This window comes from Protomyctophum parallelum, assembly GCF_964188405.1.
Source record: "Protomyctophum parallelum genome assembly, chromosome: 8".
Taxonomy (NCBI): Eukaryota; Metazoa; Chordata; class Actinopteri; order Myctophiformes; family Myctophidae; genus Protomyctophum; species Protomyctophum parallelum.
Window position 1 is genome coordinate 6,524,922 of NC_139703.1, and position 16,198 is coordinate 6,541,119.

Sequence of the window (16,198 nt, forward strand, 5' to 3'; positions counted from 1 at the left end):
ATTGTCATTTTGAGAGGAGACTTTTAACTGTTATGAAAACAGCATAGTTTATGAGTATTGATGGCTTTAAGCCACAGGGAACCGAAACAGGCCCAAAAAGACAGAGGAAAAGAAATACTGTTTTAAAATGTTGCTTCATTTCATAACCTCATGCTTATTATGGGCCACGTGTGCATACGCGTGCACGTGCGAGTGAGAGACAGAGAGCGATTCAGAGAGGCACACACACACACACATCCCAATGCGACACATTTCTGAACTTTATCTGCTATTGTCGCAGCTTGTGTAGTATTTGATCAAAGAGCCTATAGGCAATAGAGGGCATTCATTTTAGAAAAAAAAGTTAAACTCTGAAGATAAGAGAGAGTTTTCTGCCCCACAGCGACAAATCTATCCTGGCAGTACACTAGCGGAAAAGCGTTTGCTTTAGATAAACTTGGACAAACTGTCACACTGTGTGACACTAAAGCAACAGTGGAGATGAGTAAACTGGCTGTAAAGTACACTCCTGGCGGCGCTTGTCCTAACGACGAGGCCCCGAGCCTCACAAGAACCCTGGTCTGTCCTGACGCTAACAGGCTGACCGACAGCAGCAGCATAGCATTCAGGCCCCGTTTACACCAGAACGGTGTCCATAGAAAACGGCAAAAGTGCAGAGGTCTGTTTAGACAACAACAACAACAACAACGGCGCTTTCGGGGGTTGAAAACATATAACAAAGTGAAAACTCCTTCCAGTGTGTGTACGTTTTTTTAAAATGCCATCTCTTCCCGTCCCCATGGAAACTGGTGTCAAACGATGAGTCCGCAAAATGTGTGACATCATGGCCCATCATGGTGGGCTCACAGCGCTTATGTTTATTAAATTGGTGTCGTGATATTTTGAGTTCCTTGAATGAGCAAGCGTTGCCTCGCCCCGCACATCCTACGAATACATACAGTATGTACTATGTATGTAGCAACTAGCGATGGAGACTGTTGCTGTCTAAAAGTGGCCTACAGTAAGTGGGCTGTGGAGATCTGATTGTGTCGTTGACGCACAGATGCAGCGGATTACTGTATAACTCAGGTTATTCAATTTACCAATAAATAGCTCCTTGGACTAAAAACGGCCATAGCAACTTTTCCAAATGTGATGACTCATCACATTTGTGATGATGGCTTTGGCCGTTTTTAGCCCAAGGAGTGAATCATGAAAAAACCCTAGTTTGACCCGTCACATGCTACTTAAAGCAGATTGTAAATTTTGCCTGCATATAGATTGTTGATAATAGACACCTTTATGAACACATTTGTGAAGAAAGCTATTGTTAAGCATTTGTTTTGCAGATTGGTCACAAATGTGGCTAACTTAACTATTAGTCCCTTTCAGCTCCGTCACGAGGAGCAATCAGCTTATATCATTCAGCTGAAACCATTGTTCTGGCTGCCCCTACTGCTGACTTATGGGTTTTGTAGTCTTTTAATGGTGGAGTCTTCTACAATGATGGATTGTAGTCCGGCAGGAAATGTATCTCCTCTCTAAGACCTGTCATGACATCACAAACGTTTAATAATTATCATACGGGCACACTGCAGTGCCAACGATGGATTGCTGACTTCTCATCTGAATAGCATTCCCGTCAAGGGCATTTATTTTCTAAAATTTAATTTAGTCACAAATCTCATAAACAGACTGTGCCTGAGTGGGCTAAACACCAAGGAAGAGCAGCTTATTTTTTGCTTAATGCTTTGGCAAGAGCAAAGGAGCAATGAACAAGGGTCGTCGCTGTCGGGTGTAAACCTTGTATGTCCAAAATTGTGACTTCGTTCAGGAAATGAAAAACAAAATCATAAATAATATATAATGTATTCCAATGGATCCAATATAGTTATTATTTAGTCACAAGCTCTTGTTAATACTTTTCATTTTGTTCAATATTTATAAATCCCACACACACGCACGCACGCACGCACGCACACGTTTAATTTCCAAAGTTACAAGTCCAAGTTCAGAACTTTGTGTTGAAACATTTGAGGTACACGGTTCTTGCGTGACCGCCACAAAGTCCAAAAGGGACTTTTATTGTGGAACTGATGACGGGAGAGAAAGCCACCGGGGAGCCGTTTATTGGGGAAGAAGTATTATTGATCCGCCATAATGGTATGCTTTTGTTGATCAATAGAATCTCAAAGGAAGGACTTGATTTGAGTCGAGTTGATTTGAGAGACTGCGACAACACGATGAAGTGTTCCGTGTACCACGACTTCATTACATTAACTCGCATTAACCCATTTAGACCTGACGTCGAAATTTAAAAAAAGGTCCTCTAAATGTTTTCTGAAATACCCATGTTTCTGTATCAGTGGTGGTCAATATTTCATGTCAAGGACCCCAAGAATTATATGTAATTGGCCATCGACCCCCATCTGAAAATATGTTATTCCAGGAACCCCTCAGAAGCAAAGATTTTAGTTAAAAAGGTTCGCTCTGAAAGAATATATTCAAAGATTTTATGCCGCATTTCTTCACGATTTCTGAAAAATAGCAGACCTACAAGCTATGAGCTTGTAGATCTGCTATTTTTCAAAAGCATAACAAGAGAATCAGCCCCGGGAACGTTTTTTTCCCTTCTCAATGCTGATTTCCCTTTTAGAACCTCTAAAAGCCACTACAGTATGGAGGTCTGCCATGCCAGAGCTCTGCTCTTAGAACCTCTAAAAGCCACTACAGTATGGAGGTCTGCCATGCCAGAGCTCTGCTCTTAGAACCTCTAAAAGCCACTACAGTATGGAGGTCTGCCATGACAGAACTCTGCTCTTAGAACCTCTAAAAGCAACTACAGTATGGAGGTCTGCCATGACAGAACTCTGCTCTTAGAACCTATAAAAGCCACTACAGTATGGAGGTCTGCCATGACAGAGCTCTGCCCTTAGAACCTCTAAAAGCCACTACAGTATGGAGGTCTGCCATGACAGAACTCTGCTCTTAGAACCTTTAAAAGCCACTACAGTATGGAGGTCTGCCATGACAGAACTCTGCTCTTAGAACCTTTAAAAGCCACTCCAGTATGGAGGTCTGCCATGACAGAGCTCTGCTCTTAGAACCTTTAAAAGCAACTACAGTATGGAGGTCTGCCATGACAGAGCTCTGCTCTTAGAACCTCTAAAAGCCACTACAGTATGGAGGTCTGCCATGACAGAGCTCTGCTCTTAGAACCTCTAAAAGCCACTACAGTATGGAGGTCTGCCATGCCAGAGCTCTGCTCTTAGAACCTCTAAAAGCCACTACAGTATGGAGGTCTGCCATGCCAGAGCTCTGCTCTTAGAACCTATAAAAGCCACTACAGTATGGAGGTCTGCCATGCCAGAGCTCTGCTCTTAGAACCTCTAAAAGCCACTACAGTATGGAGGTCTGCCATGACAGAACTCTGCTCTTAGAACCTCTAAAAGCCACTACAGTATGGAGGTCTGCCATGACAGAGCTCTGGCACTTATACATGCGTTGTTCACATAAGGGTCATCATTACATCCAGTGCCATGTGCTATACCTATATTCACAAATTAGTTTTGGAACAGAAAAACGGAACTGCCTGCCCGCTCCCCAGCAAGCAGGTGGCTGAGGATCATTTTCTGAATTGATATATATATATATATATATATATATATATATATTTCCCCCCACACACATTTCGCATACAATCTGCTCCAAATCCACTTGGCAAATGGGGTAGGTTGTGACATCAGGGCCCAGAGCCCAATGGTAATGCGGCGTGTATGGTGTTTAGACTTTATATGACACAAGATGGCGCAGCCTTCCTTCCAACACACATTAGGGCATCGCCTCCTGCCTCGCTCCTTAACCTCACAGTGGAAGGTTCTAGTCAAACCAAATCCCCACCAAATCTTACATGGATGGTGTCGGACAGGAAACCTCTTATCTTCATATAGTCTGTGCTTTTTGTCCGCAAATGAGGATCGCCCTCCTGTACCTGATCACACTACATACCTTGATCATCCCCCCTCCCCTCCCCTCACCTGGGAAGCCTGGCAGGTTATCGACCAATAGGGGGGCGACTTATTGAGAAAAAGCTGCCATGAAACTGGGTCGCATGCAGCCAATCAATGCCATGGATTTCCAGACTTCTCATCCTCTCGTCTGAGTGAGAAGGGGGGAGGGTCTGTCAGTAGAGGAACCTCGCCTGGGCCTCTCCTCCCACTCCCTGACCCCCCCCCCCCCCCCCATACACACCCCCCCCCCCCCCCCCCATACACACACACTGTGTCACGCATGCACACACGCACGCACGCCCGGCACACACGCACGCACGCACGCACACCACCTTCATCGCTATTCATTTGCTTTCCAGACCTTTCCTCTGTTTGTTTGCCCCCAGGCTGCAGAAAAAATATGTCAGTGTTTGTATGTGTGTGTGTGTGTGTGTGTGTGTGTGTGTGTGCGTGCGTGTGTGCATGCATGCGTGCGTGTGTGCATGCATGCATGCATGTGTGTAAAAATCCCTGTCAAAGAATGCATTGATTCACAGTGTTCTGTATTTTTTCATCTGGCTCACTATTACAATATGAATCAATTGACACTGTATTTCTCTCTCTCTCACTCTCTCTCTCTGCGTGCATGCCTTCGTGCGTGCGTGCATGCGAGTGTGTGTGTGTGTGTGTGTGTGTGTGTATGTGCGTGCGTGTGTGTGTGTGCGTGCGTGTGTGTGTGTGTGCTTGTGTGTGCGTGTGTGTTGTGGGATGGAGTAATGCATGGTGCTCTCGTGCACTGTGTTGTACTTGTGTGGAGGTATACCGTAGTTTGTGCCAGGGCCCATATATCTGACAGCGTGCTTGAGTGGATGCCAGTATAGTGTGCCAGTAGGGTGTGTGTGTGTGTGTGTGTGTGTGTGTGTGTGTGTGTGTGATTTGCGTGCGTGCGTGCATGTGCGTGTGCGTGTGTGTGCGCATGTGACTGTTTATACATTTGAGGGAAGCTTTTTGCTCAAGGGTATTTTGTAACCGGTGGTTTGTACCTTCTACACTAGCGCTAATGCTACCACCCCGCCCTCTAACAGAGTACAGTACACACACACACACACACACGCAAACACACACACACACACACACATACACGCACACACACACACACACACACACACACACACACACACACACACACACACACACACACACACACACACACACACACACACACACACACACACACACACACACACACACACACACACACACACACACACGTGCACAGAGAAACACTCCCACTCGTAAGGGCCTTTTGCCAGAATCAATAGAGGCTTTTTTTTAATGCCTCTTGCTGTACTCTGGGTCTGAAACTGGAGAGGGGGGAGAGAGGAGGGGGTCATAAATATGACAGACCGGCCCGCTGTGGGGAAAGCTCCCCGTTTTAACCCTGGCTGTCTGGCAAGAAACCTCGTATCCATTTATTTTACTTTTTTAAATAGTGTGAACAGTGTGAACAAAAAATATCAGATCTACAAGGTCACAACGTGTCGCTCTGCGTCACGCTGTGACCTTTGTAGATCTGCTATATTCTTACAAATATTTGAAAAAAATGAACGGAACGGTATTTGTGTACATGTGAGGTTTTGGGGCGTGACAAGCGGTGAGACGACCCCGTGTCACGCAGCGCTCTGCCCTCTCAAACCTCCCTCCGTTTATCTCCTGGCGCTGCTGTGACTCTGGACAAGCAACACAGGAACGCTTCCAAACGCTTGTATACCTGCTATTGGCTTGACCTTCTTTCTTTTCTCCCCCCCCGCCCCCCGCCCTTTAGAGCCGACTATACTGTGTGATGTGTTGTTCGTATACTGGCAGCTATACAGAGCGGGCAACCCGATATCCCACAGAAACAGTAAGATATGTTCGCAATTCCGTACACACACGACTTTATAGAAAACCCCCAAATCCGTACATATGACACTGAAACACCTCCCCATATATACTAATGGCGGAGGGGCGCCGTCGCTACCAGTGGCGTGCACAGACATTTAGAGGGGCAGGTGCTCAAGTGAAAAAAAAGGGCACCTTGTGCAGCGCATTTTGGTGCTTAAGCTATTGAAAAATAGCAGATCTACAAGCTCATAGCGCGCCACCGAGTGGCGCGCTACGAGCTTGTAGGTCTGCTATTTTTCTTTAATCGAAGAACCACTGACATAGAAACATAGCTTTAGATTGTGGGGGCCTAAATAATATAGTAGAAGCGTTTTTTTATCAAGATTTGATCAATGTCACCGCATGGCCCACACACCACAAATTAAAAAAATTAACTTTATTTTTTCTTTTTTTTTTAAGAGTGCACATTGCCAAAAAGGGCAGGGGGTGCTCTAGCACCCCCTAGTGTCTATCTGTGCACGCCACTGGTCGCTACCGAACTTGAGCCACACGAGACACCACCGAGCGACCCGCAAGGGCCCGCCGCTATAGTCGTCTTGTCGAGCGTTGCGAAGTTCAGTAGAGCCGACTCAGCCCCACAAGTTGTAAAACCCGATAGGGACAGAATTAGCAAATGATGTAATACCCGAACTCACCCGGGCCTGAACCAGCCACGGTGAAATAGCACTTCACGTACTAGTGAAAGCCACACCTCCGTCACGACCGTCAAAACAACAGTAGTGTATACATATATGTACAGATTTGTATATCCCATTCTGACCTGAGATCAGATTAATACGAGGTTTCCCGCTGGACACACACTGGTCTGATTATAACCCATTCTGACCCGAGATCAGATTCTGAAAATGTCAGTCGCTCTTCGATTTTTGAGTGGCGCGATACGAGCTTGTAGGTCTGCTATTTTTAAATAGCTAAAGCATAACATGATGCCGACACCAAAATGGGTGCCCGTTCAGAATGGGATATATATGTACGGAATTGCAATTCGTTCAGGCTGGGAGTGGGTACAGTCTCTGGTGCATTTCTGTGCATTCAGGCTGGAGTGGGTACAGTGGGTACAGTGGGTACAGTGCTTGTAAACCAGCTGCAGTGATACTGTTGCATTTAGTTGCTGTTGGATGGAAAACATGTACTATATGTTCTCCCCCCCCCCCCCCCCCCCCCCAAAAAAAAAAAAAAACCTGTTTCCTTTTAATTATTATTCAATAAATTCAAATATCTGATCTACATACAGGCTGTGTTTTGCGAGCTTGTATAGAGCTATTCTGTAACCACAGGGGGGGAAAAAATGTCCGACAATGTGTTTAAAAGTGTTTCAACTGGTCAGCTAAACGTGTTATCGGCAAACAAGTGATGATATTACACTAATTGCTTCTTGAGGTATAATTGTTTGTCCTCCCAAATCACAAAGGCTAATTTGACCTTTGCGGTATACTGCAATTATTGGTCTTTGTAGGTCAGTATTGTTGCTATTATTCTTGTATGATGAAACAAAGGCGTTCATTTACAAAAAAAAAGAAAAAGATAAGAAAATGATAAAAAGTTGAAATATGGAGACAAGAGAGTTCTGCCCAACAGCGACGATGTGCTCCGCATGCAATCAATCCCTTTGAGTTTCTCGTGAATTGATTTGCACGCAGAAGCCAACTCTGTTAACCCATTCTGACCTGAGATCAGATTCATACGAGGTTTCCGCCGGACACACACTGGTCTGATGAACCCATTCTGACCTGAGATCAGATTTAAAAAATGTCAGTCGCTCTTCGATTTTTCAAAAATAGCAGACCTACAAGCTCGTATCGCGCCACTCGGTGGCGCGATATGAGCTTGTAGATCTGCTGTTTTTCAATAGCTAAAGCATAACGTGATGCTAACACCAAAATGGGTGCCCGTTCAGAATGGGTTAACGACATGAATGTAAAAATGTGTGAGAATTCATGATGTGTGATTTTGCAGTACAGCGACTCTGTCATGTCACGCTGTGTCTCGGTTGGCTTTGCAACCAATTCGTTTATCCGATTTATCCGATCTCCCTGTCTTCGACACACGCACACACACACACACACACACACACACACACACACACACACACACACACACACGCTCCCATGCACAATACTCACACGTGCACGCACAGAGCAGTCCTCAGTTCATGTTCTACATTTACAGCATCATCGTAAAGTCCTTGTGTTGCACTTACCCTGGCAGTCACAAAGCTACAGTCTACCATTCATTTACAATGGAAGCAATAGACACGAAGATGTACAGCTATACAGTCTACCGTTCAATTTGAAAGATATATTTGTTGTTGTCTTTCGCCTTTGTTTTCTTTTTTATAGAGGTATAGGTATAAAAGTAGGCTGACAGGAAATGGGGAGAGAGAGAGATGGGGGGGGGCACGCAGTGAAGGCCGTCGGGATCGGGAGTCGAACCCGCGGCACACACTGCCAGACTGGATTACCAGCCAGCCGCCCGGGACTCTATACCATTCCTTTTTAATGGTCGTACTAGAGACAAAGATGCACATCTATACAGTCAATTTCAATGGAAACCAGTCAACATGAAGAGTCAAAATGACGTGCTATACATTTTGGAGCTGCTACGAAGCTATATGCAATCCACTTTGAGCTAAGCTTCAACTACCTTCACAGCCTATATAAACTATATACGTGTTGTTTCACAATTTCCACTTTCATCACACATTCCTGCTTGTAGCCTAATTGGGGAAAGCTATAGCCTATATGGAAAGCTTTATATTTGTCTTACTCAACGCATGAAGACGTCCACAAGCGCGCTGATCAACACTTCAACGGCGATGCATCGATACGTGGCGTTTGCTTTGCAGCTGCCAGTGTGAACCCTGCAGCTGCCAGTGTGAACCCTGCAGCCGCCAGTGTGAACCCTGCAGCTGCCAGTGTGAACCCTGCAGCTGCCAGTGTGAACCCTGCAGCTGCAAGTGTGAACCCTGCAGCTGCCAGTGTGAACCCTGCAGCTGCCAGTGTGAACCCTGCAGCTGCCAGTGTGAACCCTGCAGCTGCCAGTGTGAACCCTGCAGCTGCCAGTGTGAACCCTGCAGCCGCCAGTGTGAACCCTGCAGCTGCCAGTGTGAACCCTGCAGCTGCCAGTGTGAACCCTGCAGCTGCCAGTGTGAACCCTGCAGCTGCCAGTGTGAACCCTGCAGCTGCCAGTGTGAACCATGCAGCTGCCAGTGTGAACCTGGCGGCAATATAGTATCTTCTTAATATAGTATCTTTTTAATTATTTCTCTGCGAGGTATAGAATATATTCGGACCCCCAGCTATGGGATCTTATCAGCCAGGTACGAACATGTTCGTATACTCCCTCTGTGTATATATAGTGGTTGAGCCCCAGAGCAGCTGATAACATTGATCCGGTTGCTATGCAACACCTCCGTCACCACCAGCTATGGGAGACGTCACGACTCTTCTCCACTTACCTCGGTTCAAAGCAGGATTTTCAAACCTCCATAAGTCGGAATATATAGGAGCAGAATTAGTGGCTGCAATGGAGAGTTTCATTAGACATTTATTTGACTGCATGTGGAGAGCCAGGCAGAGAGAGAGACGTTCATTTTATGAATTTTACCGGGAAGCCAAATTCCCTCGTCTCCATGCAAGGCCCACCATGGCTCTGGCTGCGACAGAAACACACTTTACGACATCAAGGTTGGTGGGAGCAACTTTGATGATTAGAAAAAAAGAGAAAAAAGCACTGTGACACCATGGGGGCTTTGAGACGGAAAACACATTCATGGTGACTTTTTAGTTTGCGTGTGTGATTTTCGAGTTTGTGTGCCTGTGTGTGTATGCGTGCGTGCGTGCGTGCGTGCGTGCGTGTTTGTTCATTTTCAAATTGTTTTATGTTTTGGGCGCTTTGACATTTTTGTCATGCCAATAAAGATGCTTTGAATTGAGTTGAGAGAGAGAGAGAGAGACAGAGAGAGAGAGAGAGAGAGAGAGAGAGAGAGAGAGAGAGAGAGAGAGAGCGAGAGAGAGAGAGAGAGAGCGAGGCAGACACACAGAGAGAGAGAGGAGGGAAGCATTGGGTACATTGTGGCGTGTCTTTGGTGCCACACAGTAAAATGTCCTCCTGCCTTTCACAGAGGAGGCCAAGTGGCCGTCCGTCCGTCCCCTTCCCTCCTTAATGAAGTCATTTGTTCTGTTTTACCTCGCTTCACCTCTGGCTGCATCAAAAAGACAAGTCTCCTTGTCTCCTCCCAGAGTCCTCTGCTTTATTCTGTTGCTTGTGTAGCGTGTCCTACTGTATAAAGCAGTTAACCACTTAAACACTGCAGTGGAGGAGTCCCTCTGGACTATATTCTCAATTTATATTTTATCTGAAAATAGCCGATCTCACTCACAACGCTTGTCGACCACCGAGCGTAGCACACGTTATTACAGCTTAGGTATTGGCACCATGGTGAAACAATGCCTTACAATAATCGTGGGATAAAGAAAGGAGTATTATTTTTATTGTTGATGTGCAATTGTTTGCCTATAGGCACCTGCTTTTTATGCCATAGGCGTGTGAACGTTTTTCTAAAAAGTAGGCCTATACCTTTGCACTCAAAACATTTGAATACATGCCTCTCACCGTAACACCATAGCGTGCTACTTTTACTTAATACTTCCTTCTCCTCCACTGCTGTAAGGCCCGTCCTATGGAATTACATTAGTTCACTAAACCTTCTGCATCGATCAAACGGAAACCTAACACCGTCCTCTCTACCGGCGGTAGCGCCTCTAATTAGCGCTCCTCTGCAGTCAAACGACGTTGATTCACTGTTACTCCAATGAACTCCATTTGCGGTATGGATGTAGTCTTATAGTGACACTATGATGGCTAAAACATTAATGTTAAAAGTACCTATAACTAACACTGGTTTAGAACAGGGGTCTTCAGAACATTTCAGGCCAAGGAGCCCTTTTGAGAAATGAAGCTGAGACCCCCACCACATCACTATTGTATAAACTTGTGTTGACCGTTCAAACTGTTAAATAATGTTGGTACGTTAGCACCTTCATAACTTGGTACCTTCATGGACTTTTTCCACAGCACAAATCAGCACAAAATTTTTTGTTTGTTTGTTATACTGTATTATCTATTAATACGTTGAATACATGTTAATTTGTATTCCCAGTTATGTAACCACTTCAATATTGTTGAAGACCAATGGTCTTCAACAAGATAAGAAAACATGTACGCATGAGGAGTCCCCCCCCCCCTGTGCAAAAAAAAAGCACTTATATTCAACATTGTGTCAAACAATAGCAAACAAATAGGCAAAAAATAAAACATCCAGAGGAGGCATGGTCTGTGTGACTCACAAAAAAACATGCAGTAATCCTGGTCTCTATACTGCCTCCCTCTGGCCACGGGCTCCCCCAGAGTTGTGTCGAAGTGTCCTTGAGCAAGACACTGAACACCAAATTGCTCCTGATGTGCTGGCTAGTGCCTTGCATGGTTTCCGCCGCCATCGGTGTGTGAATGGGTGAATTGAAAGTACAACATAATGCTAGTTAAAACACCAAAAGGTGTTCCCGCCCCAAAATGGGTTAAGAGTTGTAAATACTTCTGTTCTATTTCAGTTATCATCACAGTTGTAAGAAGGTGAATAAAAAACACTTCTCCTCTGCATCAAGGACTACATGGTGACTGTATTCAGTATTTAAAACACTTCTCCTCTGCATCAAGGACTACATGGTGACTGGATTCAGTATTTAAAACACTTCTCCTCTGCATCAAGGACTACATGGTGACTGGATTCAGTATTTAAAACACTTCTCCTCTGCATCAAGGACTACATGGTGACTGGATTCAGTATTTAAAACACTTCTCCTCTGCATCAAGGACTACATGGTGACTGGATTCAGTATTTAAAACACTTCTCCTCTGCATCAAGGACTACATGGTGACTGGATTCAGTATTTAAAACACTTCTCCTCTGCATCAAGGACTACATGGTGACTGGATTCAGTATTTAAAACACTTCTCCTCTGCATCAAGGACTATATGGTGACTGGATTCAGTATTTAAAACACTTCTCCTCTGCATCAAGGACTACATGGTGACTGGATTCAGTATTTAAAACACTTCTCCTCTGCATCAAGGACTACATGGTGACTGTATTCAGTATTTAAAACACTTCTCCTCTGCATCAAGGACTACATGGTGACTGGATTCAGTATTTAAAACACTTCTCCTCTGCATCAAGGACTACATGGTGACTGGATTCAGTATTTAAAATACTTCTCCTCTGCATCAAGGACTACATGGTGACTGGATTCAGTATTTAAAATACTTCTCCTCTGCATCAAGGACTACATGGTGACTGGATTCAGTATCTTTCAAACGGTGCCTTTCGGCCAAACGCTAAGGTCAAAGTGTGACAAACACTGTGCTACTTTTACTTCCTCCTCCACTGCTGTAAGGCCCGTCCTATGAAGTTACATTAGTTTACTGAACCTTCATTCTGCATCCATCAAACACCGTCCTCTCTACTGGCGGTATAGCGCCGCTAATTAGCGCTCCTCGACAGTAAAACAACGTTGATTCACTGTCACTCCAATTAACTCCATTTGCGGTATATGGCTGTAGTCCTATACGCTAGTAGTGACTAATAGTGACTAAAACATGTATGTTAAATTTACCTAACGATGGCCTGGGCCGTGGCTCAGCTGTCCAGGCAGCCATGGCTGGTAATCCAGTCTGGCAGTGTGGCCGCGGTTTGACTCCCGATCCTGACGGCCTTTACTGCATGCCCCCCCCCCCCCATCTCTCTCCCCATTTCCTGTCAGCCTACTGTCTGTCCCTCTATAAAAACATAAAATAAAGTCGAAAGCCACACAAAAAACAGCACTAAAAATGTTGTTTGTTCGCGACACACAAAATAGTCGATCTATATACAAGCTCTAGATCGATAGATTTTGGCGAATATTCACCCCAGCTATAGGATGTTATGTAAAAAAAAAAAAAAAAGACTTGGCTGTAATAAATGTGAGGGACTACCCCTATAGGGGCCCCGGACCCCCTCCCTGTCGAAGACCAATGGTTTAGAATCTAGACCTTCAGTAAAATAAAGTACGGATGAATAGAGTGCAAAAAAGAAGCCATTATTACACTCATATATTCGACATTGTGTCAGACAATGGCGAACAAAAAGGCAAATAACTCACATTCTGGCAAATATTTACCGTAATCTCCCTTTCTTTCTCTTGTCTCTTTTCCTCTCTCTCTCTCTCTCTCTCTCTCTCCCTTCCTGCTGGAATATTATTCAGAATGAGAGAGAGAGAGAGACAGAAAAATAAATGAATAAATGGCAGAAGGCAGGACGTGCCCTCCCCATATCCTCCCACTCCTTCACTCCTCTTGTGGCTGCACGTCTGTGATGTCATAATCATTCACATCAAAGGGCTGTGCGCCTCAACACGGCGACTGTCAGCCTCCCTGGAGGCGTCATTAAAAACGAACAGAGCAAACCGAGCCAGGCCTGACAGAGACGCATCAAAACTTCCCCCCAACACCAAAACACACACACACACACACACACACACACGCACGCACGCATATACACGCACACATGCACACACACGCCCACACATGCACACACCCACACGCGCACGCACAACGTACAACGCACACGTACAATGCACACCGCACAACGCACATGCACGCGCACGCAGTCATAAGATGAGGTAAGGTATTTATCGATCCCACAGGGATGCAGTTTAAAATAGAGACTATAGCAAGGAAAACAAGAACATAAAATGAAATAAAACGTATAGTTCAACTTTGCAGTACTGCCTGCCTGCCTGCCTGTCTGTCTGTCTGTCTGTCTGTCTGTCTGTCAGCCAGGTGGAAACCTCATAATCTTCTCAGATTCAAATTGAAAAACAAATACAAAAAAGCTCGAATCGTGTCGCGCCACGCGACGTTTACGTACGTTTCGCAACAGATATCCTATTATATTATTATGCTTGTAATGGTGTTTTGTGACGTTTGTAGTATGATCACGTACAGGGCCGTTAACCCATTCTGAACGGGCACCCATTTTGGTGTCAGCATCATGTTATGCTTTAGCTATTGAAAAATAGCAGATCTACAAGCTCATATCGCGCCACCGAGTGGCGCGATACGAGCTTGTAGGTCTGCTATTTTTGAAAAATCGAAGAGCGACTGACATTTTTAGAATCTGATCTCAGGTCAGAATGGGTTCATCAGACCCAGTGTGTGTCCAGTGGAAACCTCGTGTGAATCTGATCTCAGGTCAGAATGGGTTAATTTACGAAAGAAACACACAAAAAGTTCAAACACGGAGATAGGAGGTTTCTGTCCGACAGTGACGCTATGAAAAACATGACTCTTCAAGACTGTTCATATACAGTGGTGTTTATTAGTACATGTGAGTGTCATGGCTACGTCTCCTGACAGCATGTGATGTGGTTGTGTGTGTACAGTACAGTACGTGCGTTCTCGCCTTGCACACTCCTATAGTGCCGAGCATGCAAATAAATGTACAAATGTACCACCCACCACCTGCTCCCCTCGCTCTCTCTCCATCACTCTCTCCATCACACACACACATGCATTCACTCTCTCTGTCCTCTCACTCACGCATGGCGCACGAACACACACACACGCACACACACACACGCACACACACACACACACACACACACACACACACACACACACGCCCTCACAGGCACACTCAGACTGAAAGAACTATAAATAGTGTGCTCCGCTAATGTGATGCTGTGTGGCTTTCCCTGTGGGTTTGTGTGACTGTCAGAGGGAGGGGGGGAGGGGCGGGAGGGGGGAGCGAGAGGGTGGGGTGAGAGAAAGGGGGGGGGTGACTGTTTATAAGAGGGAAAGGGGGTGTGCACACGTCTGATGTGCAGTGTATGATAAACAGAACCTGAAGTGTGGAAAGAATACAGTGAGTCCCCGTTGGATTTGAAATAAGTGTGTGTGTGTGTGTGGTGTGTGTGTGTGTCTGTGTGTGTGTGTGTGTGTGTGTGTGTGTGTGTGTGTGTGTGTGTGTGTGTGTGTGTGCGTGCGCGTGCATGCGTGCGTGCGTGCGTGCGTGCGTGCGTGCGTGTGTGTGCGTGCGTGCGTGCCTGTGTGTGTGTATGTGTGTGCGTGCGCATTTCTGTTTCTAACCATTTAAAGCCCTACATTTTGGTACAGCATGTAGAAGTCTATACTGTACATGGATCTGTAGTCTACTGTACATGGATCTGTAGTCTACTGTACATTATTATTCCGATGGCATGTTATTGTGATGGCACGTCGGTCCGACTCGGCCCATCGCTAACCCTGTCCTTAACCCATTACGACCTAACACCAGATTTTACAAATCTAAATAATGACAATAAAAAAAAAAAAACAGCAGTGCGTATTTGGCCGCGGACGCCCATCTCAAAATTATGTTGTTTGCAGGGACTCCCCAGAAGCAAATATTTGAGTTAAAAAAAAACCTTCACTGTGAAAGAAAATATATTACAAAATTTGCATACATTTTCACGATTTTTCAAAAATAGCAGAGCTTGTAGATCTGCTATTTTTCAGTTTAAAAGTTTAAAATATTGGTTAAAGTGGTTAAAGCTGTAAGGTGACACAGACGCGTCCTCACGTCTAAATGGGTTAAATTAACCCCTAACACCACGCGAAGCCACGTTGTCGGACTATAATGCTCTTGTTATTTGCTATTTTGTTTCTCTTCTGAGGGGTCCCTGCATGGCATAAAACATGTTCCTTGACTTGAAAAGGTTCTAGAACCTTATATAATATAGACCAGGTTGTGTTTGCGTGCGTGCGTGCGTGCGTGCGTGCGTGCGTGCGTGCGTGCGTGCGTGCGTGCGTGCGTGCGTGCGTGCGGCGTGTGGTATGAAAGAGAGCAGGGTTTTTTCTGCATGGGGAACTGTGTATGTACAGTATAGTATTAAGGAAGGTGTGTGTGTGTGTGTGTGTGTGTGTGTGTGTGTGTGTGTGTGTGTGTGTGTGTGTGTAGTATTAAGGAAGGGGGAGGGGATGTGTGTGTGTGCTCCACTGCGGCCCCCCTGCTGCTCTGTTGGACTTACCCCTGGCAGCGTCTTCTGCTCATGCAAAGCATTCTGGGCTTTCAGGGCCGACTCTCTGGCACAGTAGGTGAGGAAGGCACAGCCTGGAGAGAGAGAGAGAGAGAGAGAGAGAGAGAGAGAGAGAGAGATGAGGCGAGGAGGAGAGGAAGAGATAATTATGTTATACTGTACGCTAACTGGGGA

General features: G+C 45.4%; 1 protein-coding gene across 1 annotated transcript in view; it reads right to left on the reverse strand.

The window, feature by feature from the left end:
• celf4 (CUGBP, Elav-like family member 4) overlaps positions 1 to 16,198 on the reverse strand; it is a gene marked incomplete at its 3' end in the record, with an annotated part of 184,713 nt that overhangs the window by 123,812 nt on the left and 44,703 nt on the right. Inside the window, exon 2 of the mRNA XM_083770401.1 lies at positions 16,016 to 16,098. Within this exon, the coding sequence (XP_083626527.1) occupies positions 16,016 to 16,098 (83 nt within the window). The remainder of the gene's footprint in view (positions 1 to 16,015; positions 16,099 to 16,198) is intronic.